Source organism: Salvelinus sp. IW2-2015, linkage group LG16, assembly GCF_002910315.2.
Source record: "Salvelinus sp. IW2-2015 linkage group LG16, ASM291031v2, whole genome shotgun sequence".
Taxonomy (NCBI): Eukaryota; Metazoa; Chordata; class Actinopteri; order Salmoniformes; family Salmonidae; genus Salvelinus; species Salvelinus sp. IW2-2015.
Window position 1 is genome coordinate 5,284,334 of NC_036856.1, and position 22,782 is coordinate 5,307,115.

Here is a 22,782-nt window from a genome sequence, read left to right on the forward strand (position 1 = left end):
CTCTGCCCACTGATCTTATCAATTAAGCCAGACTACTTCCTGAATGTTGACACGGTCAGGGCTTTAGAGAAATAGTCTCTTTCACAAAATGTTAAGGTTTGAACAGCCGTTTAAAATAGAATGTCCAGAAGGACAGAGTCATCATGCTTTTCCGTTTTGGATAAATTGAGGCACTGACAACCGCCCCGCATGTTTAAGTATTTTATTATAAATTACAATTCAAGCTCATTACATATTCAAAGTTTTTTTTACATTTGCTTAAGGCGTAAAACTGGATTTCAAAAGGTAACAGTACAATTGTCCCTGTCCAGAATTCCTTGCCCCCTATGTGTAGACCTGAAATGATTGGACAGGTGGAAGCAATTTAGCAACAATTCCACCTCGTCTGTATGTCACCATATACTGTATCATTTTCAAGTGGGTAGGGGCTAGGGGCTATTTCTGGACACGGCCATATGGCGCATTCATGGCAACTCGGAACCTCAAGTTAAAATGAACAATAGTTATTTGCGTAGGAGCTTTTTGTTTGGTTGATTCTGATCATTTCCAAGTGGGAAACTCGGGCCTCGTCCTATGAGTTTCCGAGTTGTCTTGGACGTACCAATAGACCATCAACACATCCRGGTCATATAGCATTGGGACAAGTGSTGAGATCCACAGGTCAACAGAAAAAGTGCTCTCAATCTGTGATGTACATATTACACAGGCCCCGTACATTAGTTCTACAACATATGGCACAATAGAAAGTTCTTGTAAAAATGTTTTATTACAAGCGTTGTCAAGACACTGCACAATTAGTGTGTAAACATTACTGTGCAGACAAAGGCCAGGATTCAAAAATCGGTAAAACGCTGTCGACAATGCACCTTTTTAAKAGGCAATGTTCCTGCATTAACAAAACACCGTAGATGACGGCTTAATGGAAATTACTTTCAAAGGGCAAGCGCGCAAATAACGTGGATAAGATTGAATCCCGGCCAAACTATGCGTTGTATCATAACCATGGTGTCAAATGCGTTGTAAATCAGTTGTACATCCTAAAGTGTGTACAGGGCCATCGACGTATTATGATAATGAATATTAGGCAGATAGTTGGTGCTTAGGATGTCTGCAATTAGTCCACCAGCTGCATAATTAGCATGTAAAATAGACCGTTGTGACATTATTGTGGAGTTGTGCTGAATAGACCCAAACAGACTCTGCCTTAGAATTCATTAGCAAGCGGCTCAGTTTGAGCCTTAATAGAAAGTGCCTTCAGTCACGCCACATATATCCACTACATTAATATCAATGTAGTCACTGCTGTTATCTGCAGTAAAAAAAAAAATAGAAGCACTCAAGTGCACTCTCACACACTGTCCATAGTGGCATTTATCACCATGAGTGAAAATGGGCCGTTGCTGCTTCATATTCTGCTGCTTCCTGGCCCATATTCCCTTGCAGGTCACTCCGCGCTCCATGCCAGCACAGCTCAGATAATGTCACTCCGAGAGACACACAGGCTTGCATCCCAAACTACCCTATTTAGTGCACTACTACCCATAGGGCTCTGGTTAAAAGTAGTGCACTGTATAAAGAGGGTGCCATTTGGGACAGTCTTCCACAATTCATACGACGCTGGCATAGATCCGGTAAGTCTACATAGCCAATACCGACTTACCCAAACATATGGCTAAAACGACAGCAAAATTGTTTGTTTTTTAACAATTCACTTCCTGAACATTCAAAACAACTCTACAATTGTTCTCTCCTTTACACCACACAATTGTCATGCACCGTTCATTTGCCAGCCCCAAACCTTCTGGGTAGTCATAACATAAATTTATGGTAGTATGGAGGAAGCTAAAAAAACTAAAACATTTTGGTTTTGTGAGATCAAACATTTGGTATCGTCTCTGCTATCACTCAACTCCTATCCGATGGTCAGTGCAAGCTTCGACGTTATTGCATCCAGCAACTCTCTGTTAGTGCAGTAACGTAACAGTTAAAGGGAGGCGAGGTGTAGGCTGTGACCAGGAGGATGATATAGCTGGATGGGGGCTGGAGAGAGAGGAGGGGAGCATCGGGTAAGACAGAGCATGGGGGGGTTACTTCACTTCCCATGGCCAATGATGTCCTCATACTGAGGCGGCGGCTCTGTCTCTATGTGCACATCCGTGTGGCCAACCGCCTCCTCATAAGACGGCGGTGGCTCTCCCCTGTTTCCCCTCGCAGACGTGACATCCGAACCCGGGTAGGCAGGGCTGCTGTGGACGCTGAGCTCGGAGTGGTCGTGGAAGTCCCGTCCCCACTGGTCCATGGAGACCACCGATAGGGTGGGGTCCCGGTGGGAGCCCCCCAGGGCGGGGCTGCGCTCCGAACGCTTACGGGAGTGGCAGCGCCACACAGTGATGGCCACTGCTGCGATGAGGAGGAGAACCAGGAGCAAGGGGAGGATCAGGTAGAGGGAGTGGACTCCGCCAACCACCGACGGCAGCCCGCCACTTGGGCTGCTCTCCCGCACATACTCCTCCCAGAACCGTTGCTGCAGCCAATCAGAGAGCTACATCAGACCAATTACTGGGCAGAATTATCAATTCCTGGACATTTAAAGTAAAAGAAACATGTGAAATCTACAAATGCCATTTGCAACATTCTGAATGCCATACTCCAGAAAGCACACACACGCATACAAAATAAAAACACAAAGCTGTCCACACATGTGCGTGCTGCACATCCCTCTGCGCGACGGACTGTGCATTCCCTGTCCTGACAATAGTCGCAGCAATGACCCTCTCCCTACTGAGCAGCACTCTCAGAGTCAGCTACCCTTCCTGCTGATTATCATCACTTCCTGAAAAGCAGGAACATTCCACAGGCCAGCACACTCGGAGTAGGATTACAAGTGTTTTTGTTATCGTGTGCGTGTGTGTCAATGAGGGAGAAATAGCGAGACAAAGAGCATTGTGTGTGCGAGTGTTGCGTACAAGTTTGGGGTCAATTCCGGAAGTAAACAAACGAGGTAACATTTTCCTCAATGCTTCCCATATAAGAAACATAAAAAAGGAATTTGAATTTCAGTTTACGTCCTAATTAGACTGAATTGAAATGGAATTGACCCCAACTCTGGTTGCGCACGTGTGTTGCGTGCGCGTCTCACTCACAGTTTTCTCGTCATTCTCAAAGGCCTCCCTGGCCTCCTCGTAGGTGCAGATCTCCTCRCTGCACTCTCTCTGGATGTTGCCCTGCCGGATCTCCTCTAGCAGGTAGCTGTTGTCCCTGCGCTGCCGGCTCAACACTGAGTTCGCCAGGTCCGACGGCAGGAACACTGTCAGAGAGGGAGATGGAGGGAAGAGAAAAGAGCGAGAAGGGGAGGAAGAAAGAGAAAAGGTGATGAAAGATTCAAAAATGGTAGGGAGAGAACAGAGTACAAAAAGAGAGATGCGAGAGAGGGAGAGATGCAGAGAGAAAAAGAGGCAGAGGATAATACAAAGCCAGCAGAAAAGAGGGAGCTGCCTACTAACTGCATTTCTGTATAAAACAAAAGCTTCTTTGATTAGAACGGCCAATCCTGGCCAGTATAAGTTAAACTAACTCTGGGAATCAAGAGAGGGGCACAGAGCGGCCCTCTGTTGGACTGATTTGGGACTCCATGGACAGGAACCATATTGTGTTTAAAAACATCTGGTTAGACTCACAGAAGGGAGAGTCGACTAACATTTTCCTGGTTAAACCACAGTGTTGAGTAGTTGTTTAAACAAGGACCAGCCTTGCAGGTAGTGCATTTACGTAAATGTACATGCRGAAAAGCACATGCCATAGGCCTATGAATAGCCTAGAGAACAAACGTACCACTCCCCATGATTCCTGCTGGTCTGTTTGGGGTGGGTGACGGTGTCTGTTGGCAGAAAAACATTCACCAGAAACAGTCAGTTCCATGTTTTTAACTGGGACAAAGTCAATGAGAGGAAACAGGACAATAGTAGTCCTAGTCATAAAAAAAAGAGGTGATTCAGACATTCTAAATATACAAACTATAAAGTAGGCCTAGGCTCATAATTGCCACAGTGTTTTAGGCTAACGTTACTTTTCCCATAGAGCATCGGAGTTCGCATAATCCTGTCATTCCTATTGAACTCCTGACAGACGTATTAACGGAAATGGCCGTCACACAGTGTACTGTAAATTCCAGGCATCCGTGGCCAGCTAAAAAATTGAATGACCAAACGCTGACCAGGGTTATACAGGAATGTTACCGCTATGACCGAAATAGAACACCAGCAGAAATGTAACAAACAAAGCGCCGCCCTGTTCCTTCCATCTCTTCAAAAGCGGCACAGGATGCGAATTGCGAAACCGTTATTAGAACAATAAAAACTGCTTTAATTTTGGGCGATATTATCACAGCTGCCTATATGTGTGAACAGTGAGATGGACGACATCTGAGATTGAAGCTGGCTGACGTTTAGCTCGCTGACAATCGGATGATTTGTAACAATTTCGCTGACTGATTTGCTACATTGTAGGCTAAGGAGCGACTCTTATCGTTCCAATGAGCAAAGGTTTTTTAGCTAACCGCTTCAAGAATAAACGTAAGATTCAAAGCGTTTATTTTTCAAATGAAAATGGTAAATAATTTAAGTTTATTTACCTGTTTCCTTCCCGAACGCGCTCTAAGCTCCACTAACGCCTCAGTGGCCAAAATGTTTCTACGCACGCGCAAAAGCCTGTTGGATAGGCGTTTTCTCTTTTTTTCCATTTTAAAGGGACCGTCAGGTGACTGGCATCAAATCCCTAGAAGGCTATGTGCTATTTCTACACAATATCATTATTTGTTTCACATTATATCATTGGGAGTGTGCAGCAAGAATTAAAGAGACTGTGTAAGCTACTAACGGTGCACAGTTAGGCATCCTGGAGATATGTAGACCACATTTTGTTAGTGATTAAATGCATCAGGAAACGTTGCCTGTCAAAGGCATTGACTCGTGAGTCAATAGCAATCAATGCATGGAGTTTGGTCCTTAGGTTCCAATGTAATTACTGCAGTCTGGTACTTAGCTTACCATACTCTAGGCCAGGGCCTAGACACTAAGCATTTTGTCATTTAACAAAATGTGTGCTGCACAGTGCACTGAAATTACATATTATCTAAATTATCTCTTGAATGATAAAAGAATAGATAGCACAGTACAATTTAAGATGTGTTGTTAGTCTCATCACTCAGTAGCATCAGACTATCAATCAATTAACCTGAAGAGTTGACAATATTGTGACAAATTCAGGGGGGGTGGCCCTGACCGGGACTCGAACCAAGGTCCAACGGCTGTCAAGCCAAWACCTTAACCATTACGCAAGAGGTTCGAAACCACTTGAGGAGGTCGCTAGGTGTTGGGTTAAGGTCACTACATTACTCCCTTCCTTCGGGAGAGTGTGTCCCTCTCGTGTACACGCCTCTCAGATGGCCGCCTTTGCGCCACTTCTGACACCAATTTGTTGAAATCAGGGGGTGCCCCTGACCGGGATTCAAACCCAGATCCAGTGACTGTCAAGCCAACACCTTAACCGTTATGCCAAGAGGTTCGAACCTCTTGGCGATGTCACTAGGTGCTGGGTTAAGGTCCCTAAAATATTATAACATCCAATAGCACAACACCATTGACAAACACATTTACTGTATATTGACTGGTATAATAGCTTAGATGTCCGACTGACAGACCCAAGGTTGTGGGTTTCAATCCTATTCAATCCTATCTCCTAAACTCACTGCACTGGTGTCAGAAGTAGGATGCCACTTCCCTGAGGCCATTGGAGGCGTGCCCAGGAGTCACATGAGTAACTAGAGATAGGGATGAGCGCTGGGCCAGGCATGTTTCCCAGATGATGGAGGTAGTGTAGATGTAGCATCCTTAGTAGAACAACATCCACTTAGTAGGACTACAACACCAGCTCATCAAGAGGTTCAGATATCTTGGAATACATGGCTTAGATGGTGGACTCATTCCAGAAGTGGAAAAAGTACCCAATTTTCATCCTTGAGTAAAAGTAAAGACACCTTAAAAGAAAATGACTCAAGTAAAAGTCACCCAGTAAAATCCTACTTGAGTAAAATAATAAAGTATTTGGTTTTAAATGTACTTAAGTATCAAAAGTAAAAGTATAYATCATTTAAAATGTCTTATATTGAGCAAACCAGACAACACACTTTTCTTGTTTTTWTWWATTTACGGGGTCACAGTTCAACACTCAGACACAATTTACAAAATAAGCATTTGTGTTTAGTGAGTCTGCCAGATCAGAAGCAGTAGGGATGACAAGGGATGTTCTCTTGATAAGTGTGTGGTGAATTTGACAATTGTCCTGTCCTGCTAAGCATTCAAAATGTAACGAGTACTTTTGCGTGTCAGGGAAAATGTAAGGAGTAAAAAGTACATTATTTTCTTTACGAATGTAGTGGAGTAAAAGTAAAAATTGTGAAAAATATACATAGTAAAGTACAGATACCCCCAAAACCTACTTAAGTAGTACTTAAAAATATTTTTACTTAAGTACTTTACACCACTTACTGATTCACACACAATTGTAGATTTGGATCTTGCTTAGGCTTACTGGCAAATTTGCTGCAATGTACACAGTGTATGTGTGTGTGTATGTGTGTGTGTGAGTGAGTGTGTGATGTCTCTTAGTGATGTGATTGATCTATTGTGTTGTTGTTGCTCAGGGGGTGTTGTGTTAGTGTGTGATGATCCACTCGGTGCCTTCTTGTTCCCCTGAGAGCCTCTTGATTAGAATCTGTAATCATCAGTGATTATGTAGAAAGACTTTGCCACGAGGCACAGTCGTCCTACAGTCCTAAAAGACAGAAATGCACACAGAGATGCAGGAACACACACACAGACAAGCTTGAACGCGCATGCACACACACGGACTCACTAAATACAAATACTGAGTTTTTTTGTAAATTATGTTGGAGTGTTGGAGTGTGCCCATGGTTGTTCGTAAATAAATACAAATTACAAAATGTGCTGCCTGGTTTGCTTAATATAAGGAATTTGATGTATAGCATTTACTTTTTACTTTTACTCAAGTATGACAGGTAGGCCTACTTTTTCTGTCACTGTATTTAAGTACATTTAAAACCAGATACTTTTAGAATTTTACTCAAGTAGTATTTTACTTTGTGACTTTCACTTTTACTTGAGTGATTTTCTATTAAGGTCGCTTTACTTTTACTCAAGTATGACAATTGAGTACTTTTCCCACCGATGCACACTTCTGCTTGATCTTTGATGGTTGAAACCCTATTATCTTGCTATGACCCAAATGTAGAGCGCCATAAACTCCTCTTTGTTGTCGAGTCATCTTTCCACTTCTGTTGTATTGGTTGAAACTTTTCGTTGGCCTAAAAACAATACCCCTATGCATTATAATTGGAATAGAGGTACAGCTAGGGGCTTTAAAAAAAAGTTTTTTTCATTTTTTAACATTTTATTTCACCTTTATTTAACCAGGTAGGCRAGTTGAGAACAAGTTCTCATTTACAACTGCGACCTGGCCAAGATAAAGCAAAACAGTGAGACGCAAACAACAACACAGAGTTACACATGGAATAAACAAACGCACAGTCAATAACACAATAGAAAAGTATATATACAGTGTGTMCAAATGAGGTAAGATTAGGGAGGTAAGGCAATAAATAGGCCATAGTGGCGAAGTAATTACAATTTAGCAATTAAACACTGGAGTGATAGATGTGCAGATGATGATGTGCAAGTAGAGATACTGGGGTGCAAAAGAGCAAAAAAATAACAATATGGGGATGAGGTAGTTGGGTGGGCTATTTACAGATGGGCTGAGTACAGGTGCAGTGATCGGTAAGCTGCTCTGACAGCTGATGCTTAAAGTTAGTGAGGGACAAATGAGTCTCCAGATTCAGTGATTTTTGCAATTCGTTCCAGTCATTAGCAGCAGAGAACTGGAAGGAAAGGCGGCCAAAGGAGGAATTGGCTTTGGGGATGACCAGTGAAATATACCTGCTGGAGCTCGTGCTACAGGTGGGTGTTGCTATGGTGACCAGTGAGATGAGATAAGGCAGGGTTTTACCTAGCAAAGATTTATAGGTGACCTGGAGCCAGTGGGTTTTGCGACGAATATGTAGCGAGGGCCAGCCAACGAGAGCATACAGGTCGCAGTGGTGGGTAGTATATGGGGCTTTGGTGACAAAACGGATGGCACTGTGATAGACTGCATCCAATTTGTTGAGTAGAGTGTTGAAGGCTATTTTGTAAATGACATCGCCGAAGTCAAGGATCGGTAGGATAGTCAGTTTTACGAGGGTATGTTTGGCAGCATGAGTGAAGGAMGCTTTGTTGCGAAATAGGTTTAATTTTAGATTGGAGATGCTTAATGTGAGTCTGGAAGGAGAGTTTACAGTCTAACCAGACACCTAGGTATTTGTAGTTGTCTACGTATTCTAAGTGAGAACCGTCCAGAGTAGTGATGCTAGACGGGCGGGCAGGTGCGGGCAGCAATCGGTTGAAGAGCAAGCCACTGACTGAGTAGATATGGGATGTATCATCCATGCGTATGCAGCATACAAGTTTAGGAGAAACCAATGAATTTTGGGATGTTTTTTTTTACTTGTCACAAAATATCAAATTCAAAATGTCTAATCAAACTCCAGTCTATGATCAGATTTGACTGTAGTTTAAAATGAACACTGAACACATCACCTATAGGTCTAACAGCCTACATGGGACTGAAATTAACCATGAATCATATCAAATCATTTCACTCGTCAGAAAACCCCCATGTTCATTGAATGGGGCGGCTGGTAGCATCGTGGTTAGAGTGTTGGGCCAGTATTTCTTTCAAAAAGTTGATGAAAATGTATATTTTCGTCAGTTTATCATACTACGCCATCAAAATGTCATGAATTCAAACCACTTTTAAATGGACATATGAATTTCAAATCTTCAAAGCTCACTACATTGAATCACCATGTTAAAGCCCATTTCATAGAGAATGTTACCAACTGGACTATATGTAGTAACTTACTTTGAAGAGATGCTGATTGGGGCTAAACAGGTGTTTGGCGTTTGGTAGTCTAAATTCAGGGTAGTTGTCTTTAACTGCCATTTCCCGAAAGTCAGACTCTTCCCACACTCCAACAAATTTTTCTCAGCCTCAGAAGCATCTGCATTCACCAAATGTTGTGTGGGTATCCTTAGTCTTTTTCTCCAGATGTAGACATCGGGAATTGTTGATATGGCATACAATTGTTATACAATTTATTCATTTTTTTAGGTAGGCCTTTAGTATTTTACAGATATAGAAACATGAACGTGTATTTATCCACAATCTGCTATGTATAAATCCAGTCTTGGAGTGTTTTAACAAAATGGAAGAAAAGATTTAGGCTGACTTCATCCAGTGTCTAGAATTTTCTGTTGGCATAATATGCAAATATGAGCACAATTTTATTTGCATGATATGCAAATATGAGCATATTTTACGGAATGATCACCTAATTTGCATATTTTAATACAATGTTTCAGGAATATTGTAATACAAAAAAGCTATATTTGTATCTACATTCAACTGGTAAAAGTTGATTGTGATAGAATTAGGCTAAAGGAAAATTACCTGGTGCCTGGCCTGGCCTCAAAGTATCAAATGTGTGTAGGAGTGGGACAGACTTTTCCCCCTATATATAAAAAAATATATAATACCAAATTACTGGAAACTTCCTTGAAGAAATAAGAATCGTTTAGGTTCAATTATAAAAATAAGATTACATAGCCCCTGTTTTCTTCTGAGAGAAAGGGAGGGAGAAAGAGCGAGAGAGAGTGAGAGAGAGAAAATGGGAGGGGGGGGGGGGTGACCCTGCAGGTGCCGCTCTGTGATATTTCAGCAATGTGCAGTGCAGTCACATCAGCAGTTGTGGAACGGCTGCAGCAGCGTCCCTGACGCGCAGAGGCTGCCCACTCTCCATACCGCGGGGGATAATCCCCAAATTCTTGGTTTGCGACCCAACCGCAAACCCACGATCCTCGGAGAAAGATACTTTTGTTTAGCACCCCGTCATCCGCCATCCATGGCTTCATCCGGGAGTGGAATGGAGGAAGTGCGCGTGTCGGCGTTGACCCCCCTGAAGTTGGTGGGCTTGGTGTGCGTCTTCCTCGCGCTCTGTCTGGATGTCGGGGCTGTGTTGAGCCCCGCGTGGGTAACAGCGGATAACCAGTACTACCTGTCTCTGTGGGAGTCCTGCTGGAAGCCCGTCACCTCGGACACATGGCAGTGCAACACCACACTCGAGACTGGTGAGAGAGACCTTCCTCATGCTTCCTATGTTTTAACTGTTCAAATTGCCATTATGCATCTATATTGTGTTTGGGATTAGGGAAAATGTGATAGGGTTCTATTTTGGGGGATTTAGGGATATTTTTGGTACCCATAGTCATATTCAAAGCATCCATAGAGATGCATATTAATTCAGAAATGACAATGGGGCCCCTGCTGCTGAGTCCACTGGTGCATCAGCACAAACATTGTTTTTCTCTGCTCAGTAACAATTTATGATGAGGCTAAAAGGATGGGGCTAAAAGGATGGGGCTAAAAGGATGGGGCTAAAAGAAAATAGCAGGAGCAACATTTTCTTAATATAGATTTTCCCCATTCCCCATTTAAGATGTGTGCACTCTAAAACAGCTGTCTTTTCTCAGTTAAAAATAGTTTATTTCAACGTAATACTTATAATATAATTATATGAGACTTTATAAAGTTCTCAGTTACCCTCTTTTCTATTTGCCGAGCATGCCGCTAAATGATGTGGGTATTTTGCCTTGCGAGCGAGCCGTGGTCCAGCTGGGGTTTTATTGTGCTTTTGTTGCCGACAAAATCAGCCATTGTTGGGGTTCCTCCGCAGGACATGGAGTAAGGGAAACGTTGAGAACCGAACTTCCCAGAGATCCAAATATCCTGCCGGGAGATAAGTGTAACCAGGGCAACAAGTGCCGCATTCGAGAAATGCTGTGTTTCTCTCTGAAAAGGGGACTTATTTTTCAGCCAGCACAGAAGCTTTTGTAGAAACAATCTGTTTTTCGATTATTCCGCCACGTGTGTTTAATGTGTCTTTTTATCTAGTTATTTTTGGCTTGCTGATTGTTATCCTGTGTGTTGTGCAGGCAGAAAGTACGTTTTTGTTTATTTGTCTGACAACACTGTTTTGTTTCTGTGATGAGTAACTGGAGGTCATTTTGTCCCTGCTTCTTCCTACTGTCACTCTGACACAAAGTGCAGCTTGATTCCTTATAAAGACACGGGAGTCTCCATGTCAGCAGCAGCCAGCATACCACATTAACTGCACACAGCAAACTGCTAATTTTGTCAGGCTGGCCTTGCACTAGGCTTACATATTGATTTGACTCACAGTAATCAGTCAGCCCAGGACATTAAACAAATTGTGTTAGTGTTGAAATGACCAGGTAGGTACACTCAATAATGAGTTCTGCAGGGTTGTTGTGCATGTTTGTTGACGTCCTATATGTCTGTGCCAAAGAACATTCTATTAACGCAGATGACAAATGGAAATGGGTGACGTTTGGATATTACACTCAAGCACGCACGCTTTTTCTCTTTTTTGATTACCCTCTCTATTATGGGCACACACACACACACACACACACACACACACACACACACACACACACACACACACACACACACACACACACACACACACACACACACACACACACACACACACACACACACACACACACACACACACACACACACACACACACACACACACACACACACACACACACACACACACACACACACACAGGGCAGAGGTCGGGTCAGATACAAAACATGCAGGGGTTGACACAGTCTCAGGAATATGGAGTGTCTCTGTGAGAACGTTTTGTGCTGATGCCAGTCCAGTGAGAGGGACGCAACGAATGTGGACCGAGTGTGTGAGCACTACGCAGGCAGTACTCATCATTATTAGCACTGATTCTAGTTCAGTCAGAGGTGATGATGGGGGAATATGAGACATCCCAAATGGCACCATATTATTCCTCACATACACTGTATAATAATTTCAAACCTTGCTTACATTTGTAAATGATCGCCTACACTCAGTGGCCAGTTTATTAGGTACATCCATCTATTACCGGGTCGGACCCCCCTTTGTCTCCAGAACATCCTGAATTATTCGGGGCATGGCTTCGACAAGGTGTCGGAAACGTTCCACAGGGATGTTGGTCCATACTGCCACGATGGCATCACGCAGTTGCTGCAGATTTGACTGCGGTACATTCACGCTGCGAACATCCCGTTCCATCTCATCTCAAAGATACTCTATTGGGTTGAGGTCTGGGGACTGCGCAGGCCACTTAAGTAAACTGAACTCGCTGTTATGTTCCTGGAACCATTCTGAGACAATACATGCTTTGTGACATGGCGCATTATCCTGCTGGAAGTATCCATGTGAGAAAGGATAAACTGTAGCCATGAAGGGATGCACCTGGTCAGCAACAATGTTCAGATATGCTGTGGCATTCAAACGTTGCTCGGTTGGTATCAAGGGACCTAACGTGTGCCAGGAAAACATTCCCCATACAATTACACCAACGCTACCAGCCTGGACCGTTGACACCGGGCAGGATTGGGCTTATGCCAAATCCTGACTCTGTTATCAGAATGACACAACAGGAACCGGGATTTGTCGGACCAGGCAATGTTTTTCCACTCCTCAATTGTCCAGTGTTGGTGATCGCGTGCCCACTGGAGCTGCTTCTTCTTGTTTTTAGCTGATAGGCGTGGAACCCGGTTCTGGTCGTCTGCTGCAATAGCCCATCCGTGACAAGGACCGACATGTTGTGTGTTCCGAGATGCCGTTCTGCACACCACTGTTGTACTGCACCGTTATTTGCTTCTTGCCGTTCTCCTTCGACCTCGGCCACAGGACTGCTCCTGACTGGATGTTTTTTTGTTTCTCGCACAATTCTCAGTAAACCCTAGATACTGTTGTGCGTGAAAAAAATCATCCGCCGGCCTCATTCTGTCTGCGGGCCCGCCAGTTGGGGTACCCTGCCATAGGAGAACCCTTTGAATAACTATTTATGGTTCCAGGTAGAATCCTTTTTTTCCCAGGTAGAACCCTTATCAGTTCCTTGTAGAACAACAAGTAATCTAACAAGTAATCTAACAATTCCCAAACAACTTCCTAATACACACAAATCTAAAGGGGTGAATGAGAATATGTACATATAAATATATGGATGAGTCGGCCATAGGCAAGGTGCAATAGATGGTATAAAATACAGTAGATACATATGATATAAGTAACGTAAGATATGTAAACATTATTAAAGTGGCATTATTTAAAGTGGCGTTGTATAAAGTGACTAGTGATCCATTTATTAAAGTGGCCAGTGATTGGCTCTCAATGTAGGCAGCAGCCTCTCTGAGTTAGTGATTGCTGTTTAGCAGTCTGATGGCCTTGAGATAGAAGCTGTTTTTCAGTCTCTCGGTCCCAGCTTTGATGCACCTGTACTGACCTCGCCTTCTGGATGGAAGCAGGGTGAACAGGCAGTGGCTCGGGTGGTTGTTGTCCTTGATTATCTTTTTGGCCTTCCTGTGACATCGGGTGCTGTAGGTATCATGGAGGGCAGGTAGTTTGCCCCCGGTGATGCGTTGTGCAGACCACACCACCCTCTGGAGAGCCTTGCAGTTGAGGGTGGTGCAGTTGCCGTACCAGGCTGTGATACAGCCTGACAGGATGCTCTCGATTGTGCAACTGTAAAAGTTTGTCAGGGTTTTGGGTGACAAGCCAAATTTCTTCAGCCTCCTGAGGTTGAAGAGGCGCTGTTGCGCCTTCTTCACCACACTGTCTGTGTTGGTGGACCATTTCAGTTTGTCTGTGATGTGTACGCCGAGGAACTTAAAACTTTCCACCTTCTCCACTGCTGTCCCTTCGATGTGGACATGGGGGTGCTCCCTCTGCTGTTTCCTGAAGTCCACGATCATCTCCTTTGTTTTGTTGACGTTGAGTGAGAGGTTGTTTATTATCTATGCATAGTCACTTTACACCTACCTACATGTACATATTACCTTGACTAACCCATATCCCCGCACATTGACTTGGTACCGGTACCCCCTGTATGTAGCCTCGTTATTGTTATTTTATTGTTGCCCTATTATTTTTTGACTTTAGTTTATTTAGTAAATATTTTCTGAACTCTTATTTTTCAGAACCGCATTGTTGGTTAAGGGCTTGTAAGTAAACATTTCACGGCCCTACATATTTCAAAATAGTTGGGAAGAGATTTTTGACGTGCCGATTGCATGGTACAGGAAGAATTCCTGTATGAGTTGATATATAAAACGACGCAAGATTCAAGTTTTTCCAGGCGAAATTATTATATAGAATTCTTGCCACCAACAAAATGTTGAATATTTGGGTCATACAATCATCGAAGCTCTGCAGATTTTGTTGTGAGGATACAGAATCAATAGACCATTTGTTTTGGTATTACCCTCAGGTAGCCTGTTTCTGGTCTCAGGTTCAGGTTGTTTTCTGCATTGTTCTTTTCTGTTTTCCTTTGTCTTTTTTGTTCATTTTCTGGAATTTTGTGGGGGGGGGGGGGGGGGTCTGTGGCGGGGTCTCGGTGGTTAGGCGGCAAGCTGTGGGAACTGGTTGTGGCCTTTTTGTGTTTTTTTATTTTTTTTTGTTTGTGTTTTTTCCTTGTTTTTGGCGTTTTTTTTTTCTGTTTTTTTTTTGTTTGTTGTATTGTTTTTTGTGGGGTTTGTTTTTGTTTTTTTTTTTGTTTTTTATTGATTTTGCTTGGGTACGGTGGGGTCTGGGGGGAATATGGCTGGCTTTGGATGGTGTTGGCTGGATAATTCAGGATGGCTGTGGTTCGGGGTGGGATTTACGTGTGCCAGGGTTCGGGTCCCCTTTTTTGACCTTGTGGGAGATCTGTCGATGTGACCTTGAGCAGGGCGTTGACCCTGGTTGCTTCAGTGTGTCGCTCTGGATGTGAGTCTGTTAGATGACTAATGTGATGTAGTTGTTGAGCGTCTTCACTACAAGTATATTGTATGTTTTTAATATTCTTTTTTTCCCCAAATATAATAATACATTTACAGTAAGGTCTAGACCTGTTGTATTTGGTGCATGTGACAAATAAAATTTGATTTCATTTTAGTTTAAGATAAATATATATATWTTTTTTTTATAGAAATAGTGACACAATAAATAAATACAGTGAATAATGAATAACAATAACGACTAAAATAACCCTTTCCACAGAAGGGGAAAGAAAGGGTTCTACCTGGAACCAAAAAGGGTTTGCCTTTGGCAGTGTTTCCAAACTCCGGTCCTCGAGTACCCCCGACAGCACACATTTTAGTTGTAGCCCCCGACAAAAACATCTGGCTTGACGATTAGTTGACAAGTAGAATCAGGTGTGCCTGTCCGGGACCACAACAAAAATGACACATTCCCTCTACTGTCTCAGGCTGAGATGGGCCCTGAAGGCCAATACAGATTTTTCGATTAACAGGGATGGCTGCTCCTGAAATARACACAGGGAGATGTAATTACCGATCAGATTGGATCTTGCATATCACCATTTCCATCTGTCATCACACAGGACCTAGGCTGCATCCTAAATGGGACCATATTCCCTATATAGTGCACTACTTTTGACCAGAGCTCAAAAGTAGTGCATTGCATAGGGAATAGGGTGCCATTTGGGACTCAACCCAAGATTAATAGTTAGCCCTTCCTGTCCTTCAAGCACTGAGACTTCTGGCTGTATTTCTCGCACAGAACATGTGGGTCCGTTCCAAATCTCTGAGCTGCTGAGATGAGTTTCTGTATCCTGCTGTTACACAACTGATAGAGAGTGATAAGAACCTCAGTAGCTCCTGCAATTTCAGTTGCAGTCTGATAGCGAAAAAAGGACCGAATTGACTAGAAGATGACTAGAATGATTAGATACAGACGGACAGGAGTTAGTGTAGCTCCTGCGGTCGGGGAGGCAGCCAGTGAGGTGGCTGCAAATGAGAGGTCAAGGGTCGTTCCAAGTCAGTACTGCATGTTATGAAAGCACTGAGGCCGCAGGGAGCTATGCGTTTTGTGGGTTCCCTCCAGCTTCCTGTGATGGATGACAGAACCATTTTAAAACTCTAAATCGTAGAAGCCATATTTGGTCAAAGAAGTGAATGTTTGTTTATGTTCGAGCAGCTCGGCCTATGGAATGAATTTCCCTCCGACGAGGAACGGGAACTGTAGTTTAAGCGGCTTACACGCTGTCACATTCTCTCATTGTCGAATGGTTTGATGGTTCTCGTATTGCTATAGAGGGGAAATAATTTGCCATGCATCAACCTGTTTAGCTGTGATTGTAATGAACATTGTGTGATTACACATTAGACCTGCCTTTTTCTTTATGTCTAACTATGAGCATATTATATCATTAGAAACCAAACCCTTTCTGTGAGGGTATTTACTTTGTTAACATATATTTGTAATAGGTAATCAACAACCCCATCATAACATCCCTTGTTTGTTTACATATACCATTTCCCCATCCAGAGTCTAGACTGTTACTCCCAACAATTATATAGTTATATCACTCAGCAGTCCATCAGTCTTGATAGCCCACTCAGATGATGTGCCTAGAAGCCAGTATACCCCCCACACAGTCTAGCCTGTTAGATAAGAGTGTCTAGCAGCTAGCTATGTGAGACTAAGCTTGTTTAACATTCTATCGCAGGGTGAAGTTGGCCCAAGTAGACGCTGATCTTGGGTCATTGGGTCAATTTGCATTTCCCCCACTTATGGTAGATCTGATCCTAGATCTGCACAGAGGGGAAACTTCACCATGGAGCACATTGTATCCCAGCTTTCTCCCCAAATACCACCTATTACATTCTAGAGAATTTCTATCCCTTATTCCTCAACCCACCAACATTTTTATTCTACCGAGGTTATTTTTCATTCCATACATGCAGAGAAGTGGATCAATATAGTAGACCTAGCTAGTAGCTCTCTCTCCCTCTCGCCCGCCCCCTATCCCTGTTAGCATTCCAGCGAGTGCTATTTCTCGTCTCTACTTGAGTTGAATGTTTTGCAGTTCTTCTGAATGAAAGGCTGAGACTGCTGCTGATTTTGCATCAGGCAGGCAGGATGGATACCTATTACCGGAGTCACCCAGATAATTGCTTTGTCTACTTCTGCTGCTGCACTGGTATTCATTAAGAAGCCTAGCAGTGAGAGTGCGTGAGAAAGAGACGGAGAGAGCGTGCGTACGTGTGTGTGTGTGAGAGAGAGAGAAGAGAGAGAGACAGAGAGAGAGAGAGAGACAGAGAGAGACAGAGAGACAGAGAGAGAGACAGAGAGAGAGACAGAGACAGAGACACAGAGAGACAGAGAGACAGAGAGACAGAGAGACAGAGAGAGAGAATGTATGCGTGCATGCATTTGTTTGTTTTCGTCCAATCTTCTGTGTTGGGTAAAGATCTGATTTTAGTGCAGGGTTAACATTCTTGGACCATACGCCACACTGTAAACATGGATCACTAGGCTTATAACCCCCACGAAAACATTTTCTTTGCAAATCTCTGTCAAATTCTCAGAATACTCTTCCTATACCCACGAGGAATAGGAAGCCCTCTGTTACCAGATGGTGTGTGTGCAATGTGATTTTTCACCTGCATGACTTTCATGTCGGTGGCTGTGGCATTTTTCACTGTGGCTGTGTGACCCCCCCCAACCACCACCCCCATAACTGAACATGTTTTTGTTAACCTGCTCTCTCTCTCTCTCTTCTCTTCTCGTCTCATCTCTCTCTCTCTCTTCTATCTCTCTCTCTCTCTGTCTCATCTGCTCTCTCTCTCTTCTTCTCTCTCTCTCTCTCTCTCTCTTCTCTCTCTCTTCATGCTCTCTACATACTCTCTCTCTCTGCTGCTCTCTCTCTCTCTCTCTCTCTCTCTCTCTCTTCTCTCTCTCGTCTCTCTCTCTCTCTCTCTCTGGGCCTCCCTCTCTCTTCTCCTACTCTCTCTTCTCTTCTCTGCTCTGCATCTTTCTCATCTCTCTCATCCATCAGGACTGAGCACGATTGCCACGCTGGTCCTGTTTGGCCTGAGAAGAGTGGTTGCAGCCCTCATCCTGTTCTCCTTCCTGGTGGCCCTGGTGTCAGTGTGGGTCGGCTCCAGGAGCCACTGCTACAGGCCCGTCGCTGTCATGCTGTTCGCTGCAGGTACGTTATTGAATCTGCCTTATTCTCTCCTTTTCTGTGTCATTTCATGTGCTCCATTTCTCTCCTTCACTCCCATTCCTCCTCTCTCCCTAACAGTGGTGCTCCAGGTCTGCAGTTTGATCCTCTACCCTGTTAAGTTCATTGAGACGGTCAGCCTGAGGATATACCACGAGTTCAACTGGGGCTATGGCCTCGCCTGTGGGGCCACCATCTTCTCTTTTGGAGGGGCCATTCTCTACTGCCTCAACCCCAAGAACTATGACGACTACTACTAAACCCTGCAAGATTAGAGAGGAGGAGAGGCCTCTACACAACTTCATGTTCCCCCACACTCGCTGTGATAGCAGCTGAAACACTGAACCTTATAGAACTGGTAGAGAAAACACATGTTCACACACATCGATTGGAGAATCAACAACAGTAGTGTCTGTCTATACATTCAAACCTTTACAATACTGTACTATACCAGACTTAGAGGGACACGGTATAGCACAGTATGAGCTTGTGGTCTCCACAGGCATCTCCGCCTGTGTTGTGACCGACATCTGCCATAGGCTAAGTGGTGAGGCTAAAGAGCCAATCAGACAGTTCAATGGAATACTAATTACCAATCAGATTCATCAGTGAAATCATGTCCACATTCTGAGCCAACAGTAGGTCCCCTTTAATATAGGAACTCCAGTAGGAATTGGCAGCACAATGCTTTGTCATGAATAAACCACAGAGAACAGATGGATTAGCTGATCTCATACAGAGACGAGAGGGAGGAGAAGGGACAGCTGAGAGTGACGGACACACAGACCTATCAGAGAGCAGAGGGATGGGCCAGATGGACAGATTGATCTTGAGGAGGAAAGGAAGGTGACTCACCTAAAAGGAATCAAGGATGTATGACATTGCCCCCACTCATATATGTGATTACCTTTGCTTGTGCCTTAATCTAAAAGAAGATTGGATTGGTTAAGGCAGGCAGCATAGAGTAATTTCCTTTTACCTATACTGCTCCTCTAGATCAGTGCAGATGAAGGGAAGGCAAAATGTGTAGAATTGCAGAAAACTCTTGTTTCTCTCCACCCATGGAAAATTAGTAGAATTGCATGACATTTGTTATAAATTTGCTAAATCTTCTCTCCGCCCCATGGCAAAATGTGTAGAATTGCAACAAACTTGCTTTATAACTGCAACATTTTCTCTACGCCCCATGGCAAAATTTGTCGAATTGCAGGAAATTGACTCTAAAACTCAATTTTTTTCTCTCCACTGTCAAGAGGGGACGCTAAAATGCTCGCAAGGTGACTCTGACTGCCTGTGTGGGTATGGGTGTGGATTTGGGTACGCAGACCTGCGATCCACTGCTGCCCCTCATGATGAGTTCAGATTTTTTGTGGCCCCCAACCCTAATCTAAAACCAACTACACCCTGCGGCCTATCCCCATCTGTGCCTGCTTCGAATAGCAGCAGTTGTATGATATGTAAATAGAGTAGTTCGACGTGCTTTCGTGTGGTAAATGCATTCCTAATACAGTAAATTAGAGAAGTAGTAGTAGTTTATTTAAAGGGACAATGTGCAAATAAAAACACGTTTCAGACAGTGAAATATGATGCTTGCACCAGAATACGCTCAACACAGCTAATTTGAATCCACAGTCCCTAACTAAGCATAACGGAATACATAAACATAGCTAAATACACACACATCACTCATACAGTGGTATACTACGATATAACACAGGGGTGTCAAACTCATTCCACGGAGGGCCAAGTGTCTGGGTTTAAGACCTAGACAACCAGGTGAGGGGAGTTCCTTACTAATTAGTGACCTTAATCCATCAATCAAGTACACTCGGCCCTCTGTGGAATGAGTTTGACATATGTGATATAACGGATTAAAACAAATGCAGGAAACCTAAAATACAACAACTATCAGAATAAATACATCAAACACATTGAGACTTTTGTGCATTAAGAATTAGTCCATGTGTGCAGGATTCGTGCACCTTGATCCAAGCTTTGATTTGACCTCCATGGAGAAGGATTTAAAGTCGCTAGTGCTTCTTAAGGTAGACGTGCAGGAATTCCATTTTCTGATGCCTGAGGTGGAGAATGTTGACTTTCCAAAGGTGGTTTTCCTTTTTAGGAATGACACAGTCTCCTCTTGTTGAGGTTCAGGTAGCTGCTGTTTTGTTCAGCAACCTGGTCTCAAAGCATTTTGCTTAATTCTATATGCAAATCCGTGACACTCCATTTAGTATCATATAAAATTTGATTTGATATGTTTGATATGTTGGGTTTTGTGTGGTATGTATTACATTTGTGGATGTCCATCACCCATTTCGTACAATATTTTACAAATTCTAGCTAGGTGGCTAACATTAGCTAGGCTAGGTGTTTGGGTTAAGTTTAGGAGTTAGGTTAAAGGGTTAGTGTTAAGTTTTGGAGTTAGGTTAAAGGTTAGGGGAAGGGTTAGCTAAAAGGGTTGAGGTTAGAGCTGGGGGAAGGGTTAGCTAACATGCTAAGTAGTTGCAAACTAACTAAATAAGTTGCTAATTAGCTAAAATGGTCCGTGATGAAATTCTAACACACAACCTTTGGGTTGCTAGATGTTCGCATTAAACACCCACCCTACTTTCGTATTTGCCATAAGTAACCATCTGTCTTATATAACCATACCAAACATAACATATCATATTCATTTCAGTGTCCCGGATTTAGTTACTATGTTACGCCTAGTCTGAGACCAGGCTGTGTTCAGAGCTTAATATGACACAAGCTTTCAGAGGTGGGGGTGCAACATAGTTGATAAATCGTATAAACTAGACAGACAACTGAGAAAACAAAGTTGTCCAAATTGAACAGATTGTATTTGGGGTGATTACTATGGTGATGGTATTGTGATTTCCCGTCAAGGATATTCAGTGCTTGTTTACATAGAGATCGAAGGGGCTTAATTTTTGTTTCATTGGCTTGGGGCCAGCTGGTTATACAATAGGTGAGAGAAGATCATTGCATGTAAATTCATCTTGGCTGCCTCTGTAGAGTGAGTTCCTGACGTATCGGAAATTGGAAAGACATGTCCGATTTCGCTGGACATCTTAATGTTTTTTGTTGTTCAAAGTAGGGTCTAGGTCAATGCCCAAATATTTCAACTCTGTGGACGAGTATGTCCGGGTAAGCCTGTTTGTTTAGTTTTGTGGAGAATTACATCGCTACCGTTGTTCCCACATTGACGTTGAGCCACTTTCTCCAATGATGTGTGTGAAGAAGGCAAATTCCCATTGTGTGTGGGCCCTGGAGCGATGTGATCAGTCACTCCCACACTCCATGCCTCTTATTGGTTCAAACTGTTGGGATCTGCATCCCAAACGGCACCCTATTCCCAATTTCATGTAACGCTTTAGACCAGGGCCCATAGGGCTAGTGCACTATGTAGGGAATAGGGCAGTACTTGGGATAAAACCAAGATCTTACGCAGTATTATAGAAAACGTCTTAAAATATATACTCTGTATTCAAGACAAGAGTATATTTGTCTAGAATATACTATAGCTTCTGATCCATAACATCTTAAAACGAAAGTTAGTTGTCCTTTATATTAAAAACAATACAGGTAAAATGGAGAGTGTAGGAATGCATGTGTGCTTGAGGTAGAAAGTGTGTGCGTACAGGAGTAGCGAGGTGTGTGTGCCGGGAGTGAATGAGTATGGATTGCTGCTGCTGTGTGGCTGACGCCTATTAGTTTGTTCACTAACACAATAAAACAGGTAATGAAAAAGACAAGTGTGTGTGTGTGTGCTTTTCATTTGCGAAAAGGGAGTAACCACGTCAGAGCAAGCAGTAGTGCATTAAATGAAATGCCACTAAAAAAATATATATATATTCCAGGTGTAAGCATCCGTCACATAGAATCAGCTCCTTTATTAAGTACAGCAACTTGAGGCATTTGCACGGGGAAATCTTTTTAACATGGAATACAGTGTGGGCATAATATGCATAAAAGTACCAGGAATATATTTGTATGCAAGCCTCTTTAGTGTTCTTCATTCGATGAAAGAAGGAGCTCTTGGTACAGAGCTGATACAGTGTATAATCAACATCAGGGTTAGTTCATCAGACCCTTTCTTTTTGCCATTGCATTGTCCCACTGTCAGAGAGTGCAGCCCTGGTAATTTGGAAGGGAAAGACCGTCCGCCCGTCGGTGGGGTTTGGGAATGGGCTCAGTCGTGTAAACAGGACAATCTCATTCATTCTGCAACGGAATGTTCACTGGATAAACCACGCCGCCTCCGTATTCTAAAAACAARGCTCCATTGGCTGTTCTGTAGCCACAGCCACTGTCCACACAGCTAGTCCCTCCCTTTTGGGTTGCCATGGAAATAGTCTCCTGCTGTCCTCATCCTGGGAAAATGTTTCCCACCAATGGAAACAAGGGTCAAAAGATGCATCGGGTAGAGTTCCTTAACATGAGACCAAAAGGAAGTGGGGGGGGGGGGGGGTGAGGGGAGTGGTCTTCCTCAAACATGGGA

General features: G+C 43.3%; 2 protein-coding genes across 3 annotated transcripts; one reads left to right on the forward strand and one right to left on the reverse strand.

The window, feature by feature from the left end:
• Positions 1-188: 188 nt before the first annotated feature.
• Positions 189-4,753, reverse strand: LOC111975522 (transmembrane gamma-carboxyglutamic acid protein 1). 2 transcript variants are annotated; one of them, XM_024003831.1, is made up of 4 exons: positions 4,631-4,753; positions 3,832-3,877; positions 3,144-3,307; positions 189-2,524 (listed from the first exon to the last, which is right to left on the reverse strand). In XM_024003831.1, the coding sequence occupies exons 1-4, from the start codon at positions 4,736-4,738 to the stop codon at positions 2,093-2,095; spliced, it is 750 nt and encodes a 249-aa protein (XP_023859599.1). In that variant the 5' UTR covers positions 4,739-4,753; the 3' UTR covers positions 189-2,092. The 2 variants fall into 2 exon arrangements, with proteins under 2 accessions (XP_023859599.1, XP_024003330.1); XM_024147562.1 differs by having other exon boundaries at positions 189-2,542.
• A 5,154-nt stretch (positions 4,754-9,907) lies between these two features.
• LOC111975904 (transmembrane protein 47-like) lies at positions 9,908-21,754 on the forward strand. The gene is made up of 3 exons (XM_024004585.2): positions 9,908-10,301; positions 18,108-18,260; positions 18,357-21,754. Exons 1-3 carry the CDS (start codon positions 10,076-10,078, stop codon positions 18,533-18,535), a joined length of 558 nt encoding a protein of 185 aa, XP_023860353.1. The 5' UTR covers positions 9,908-10,075; the 3' UTR covers positions 18,536-21,754.
• The last annotated feature ends 1,028 nt before the right edge of the window (positions 21,755-22,782 follow it).

Coding starts and splice junctions, on each gene's coding strand:
- LOC111975904 (XM_024004585.2), top strand. CDS start 10,076: ATGGCTTCATCCGGGAGTGGAATGGAGGAAGTGCGCGTGTCGGCGTTG. Junction 10,302..18,107: donor CAACACCACACTCGAGACTG/GTGAGAGAGACC, acceptor CTCATCCATCAG/GACTGAGCACGATTGCCACG. Junction 18,261..18,356: donor TGTCATGCTGTTCGCTGCAG/GTACGTTATTGA, acceptor TCTCCCTAACAG/TGGTGCTCCAGGTCTGCAGT.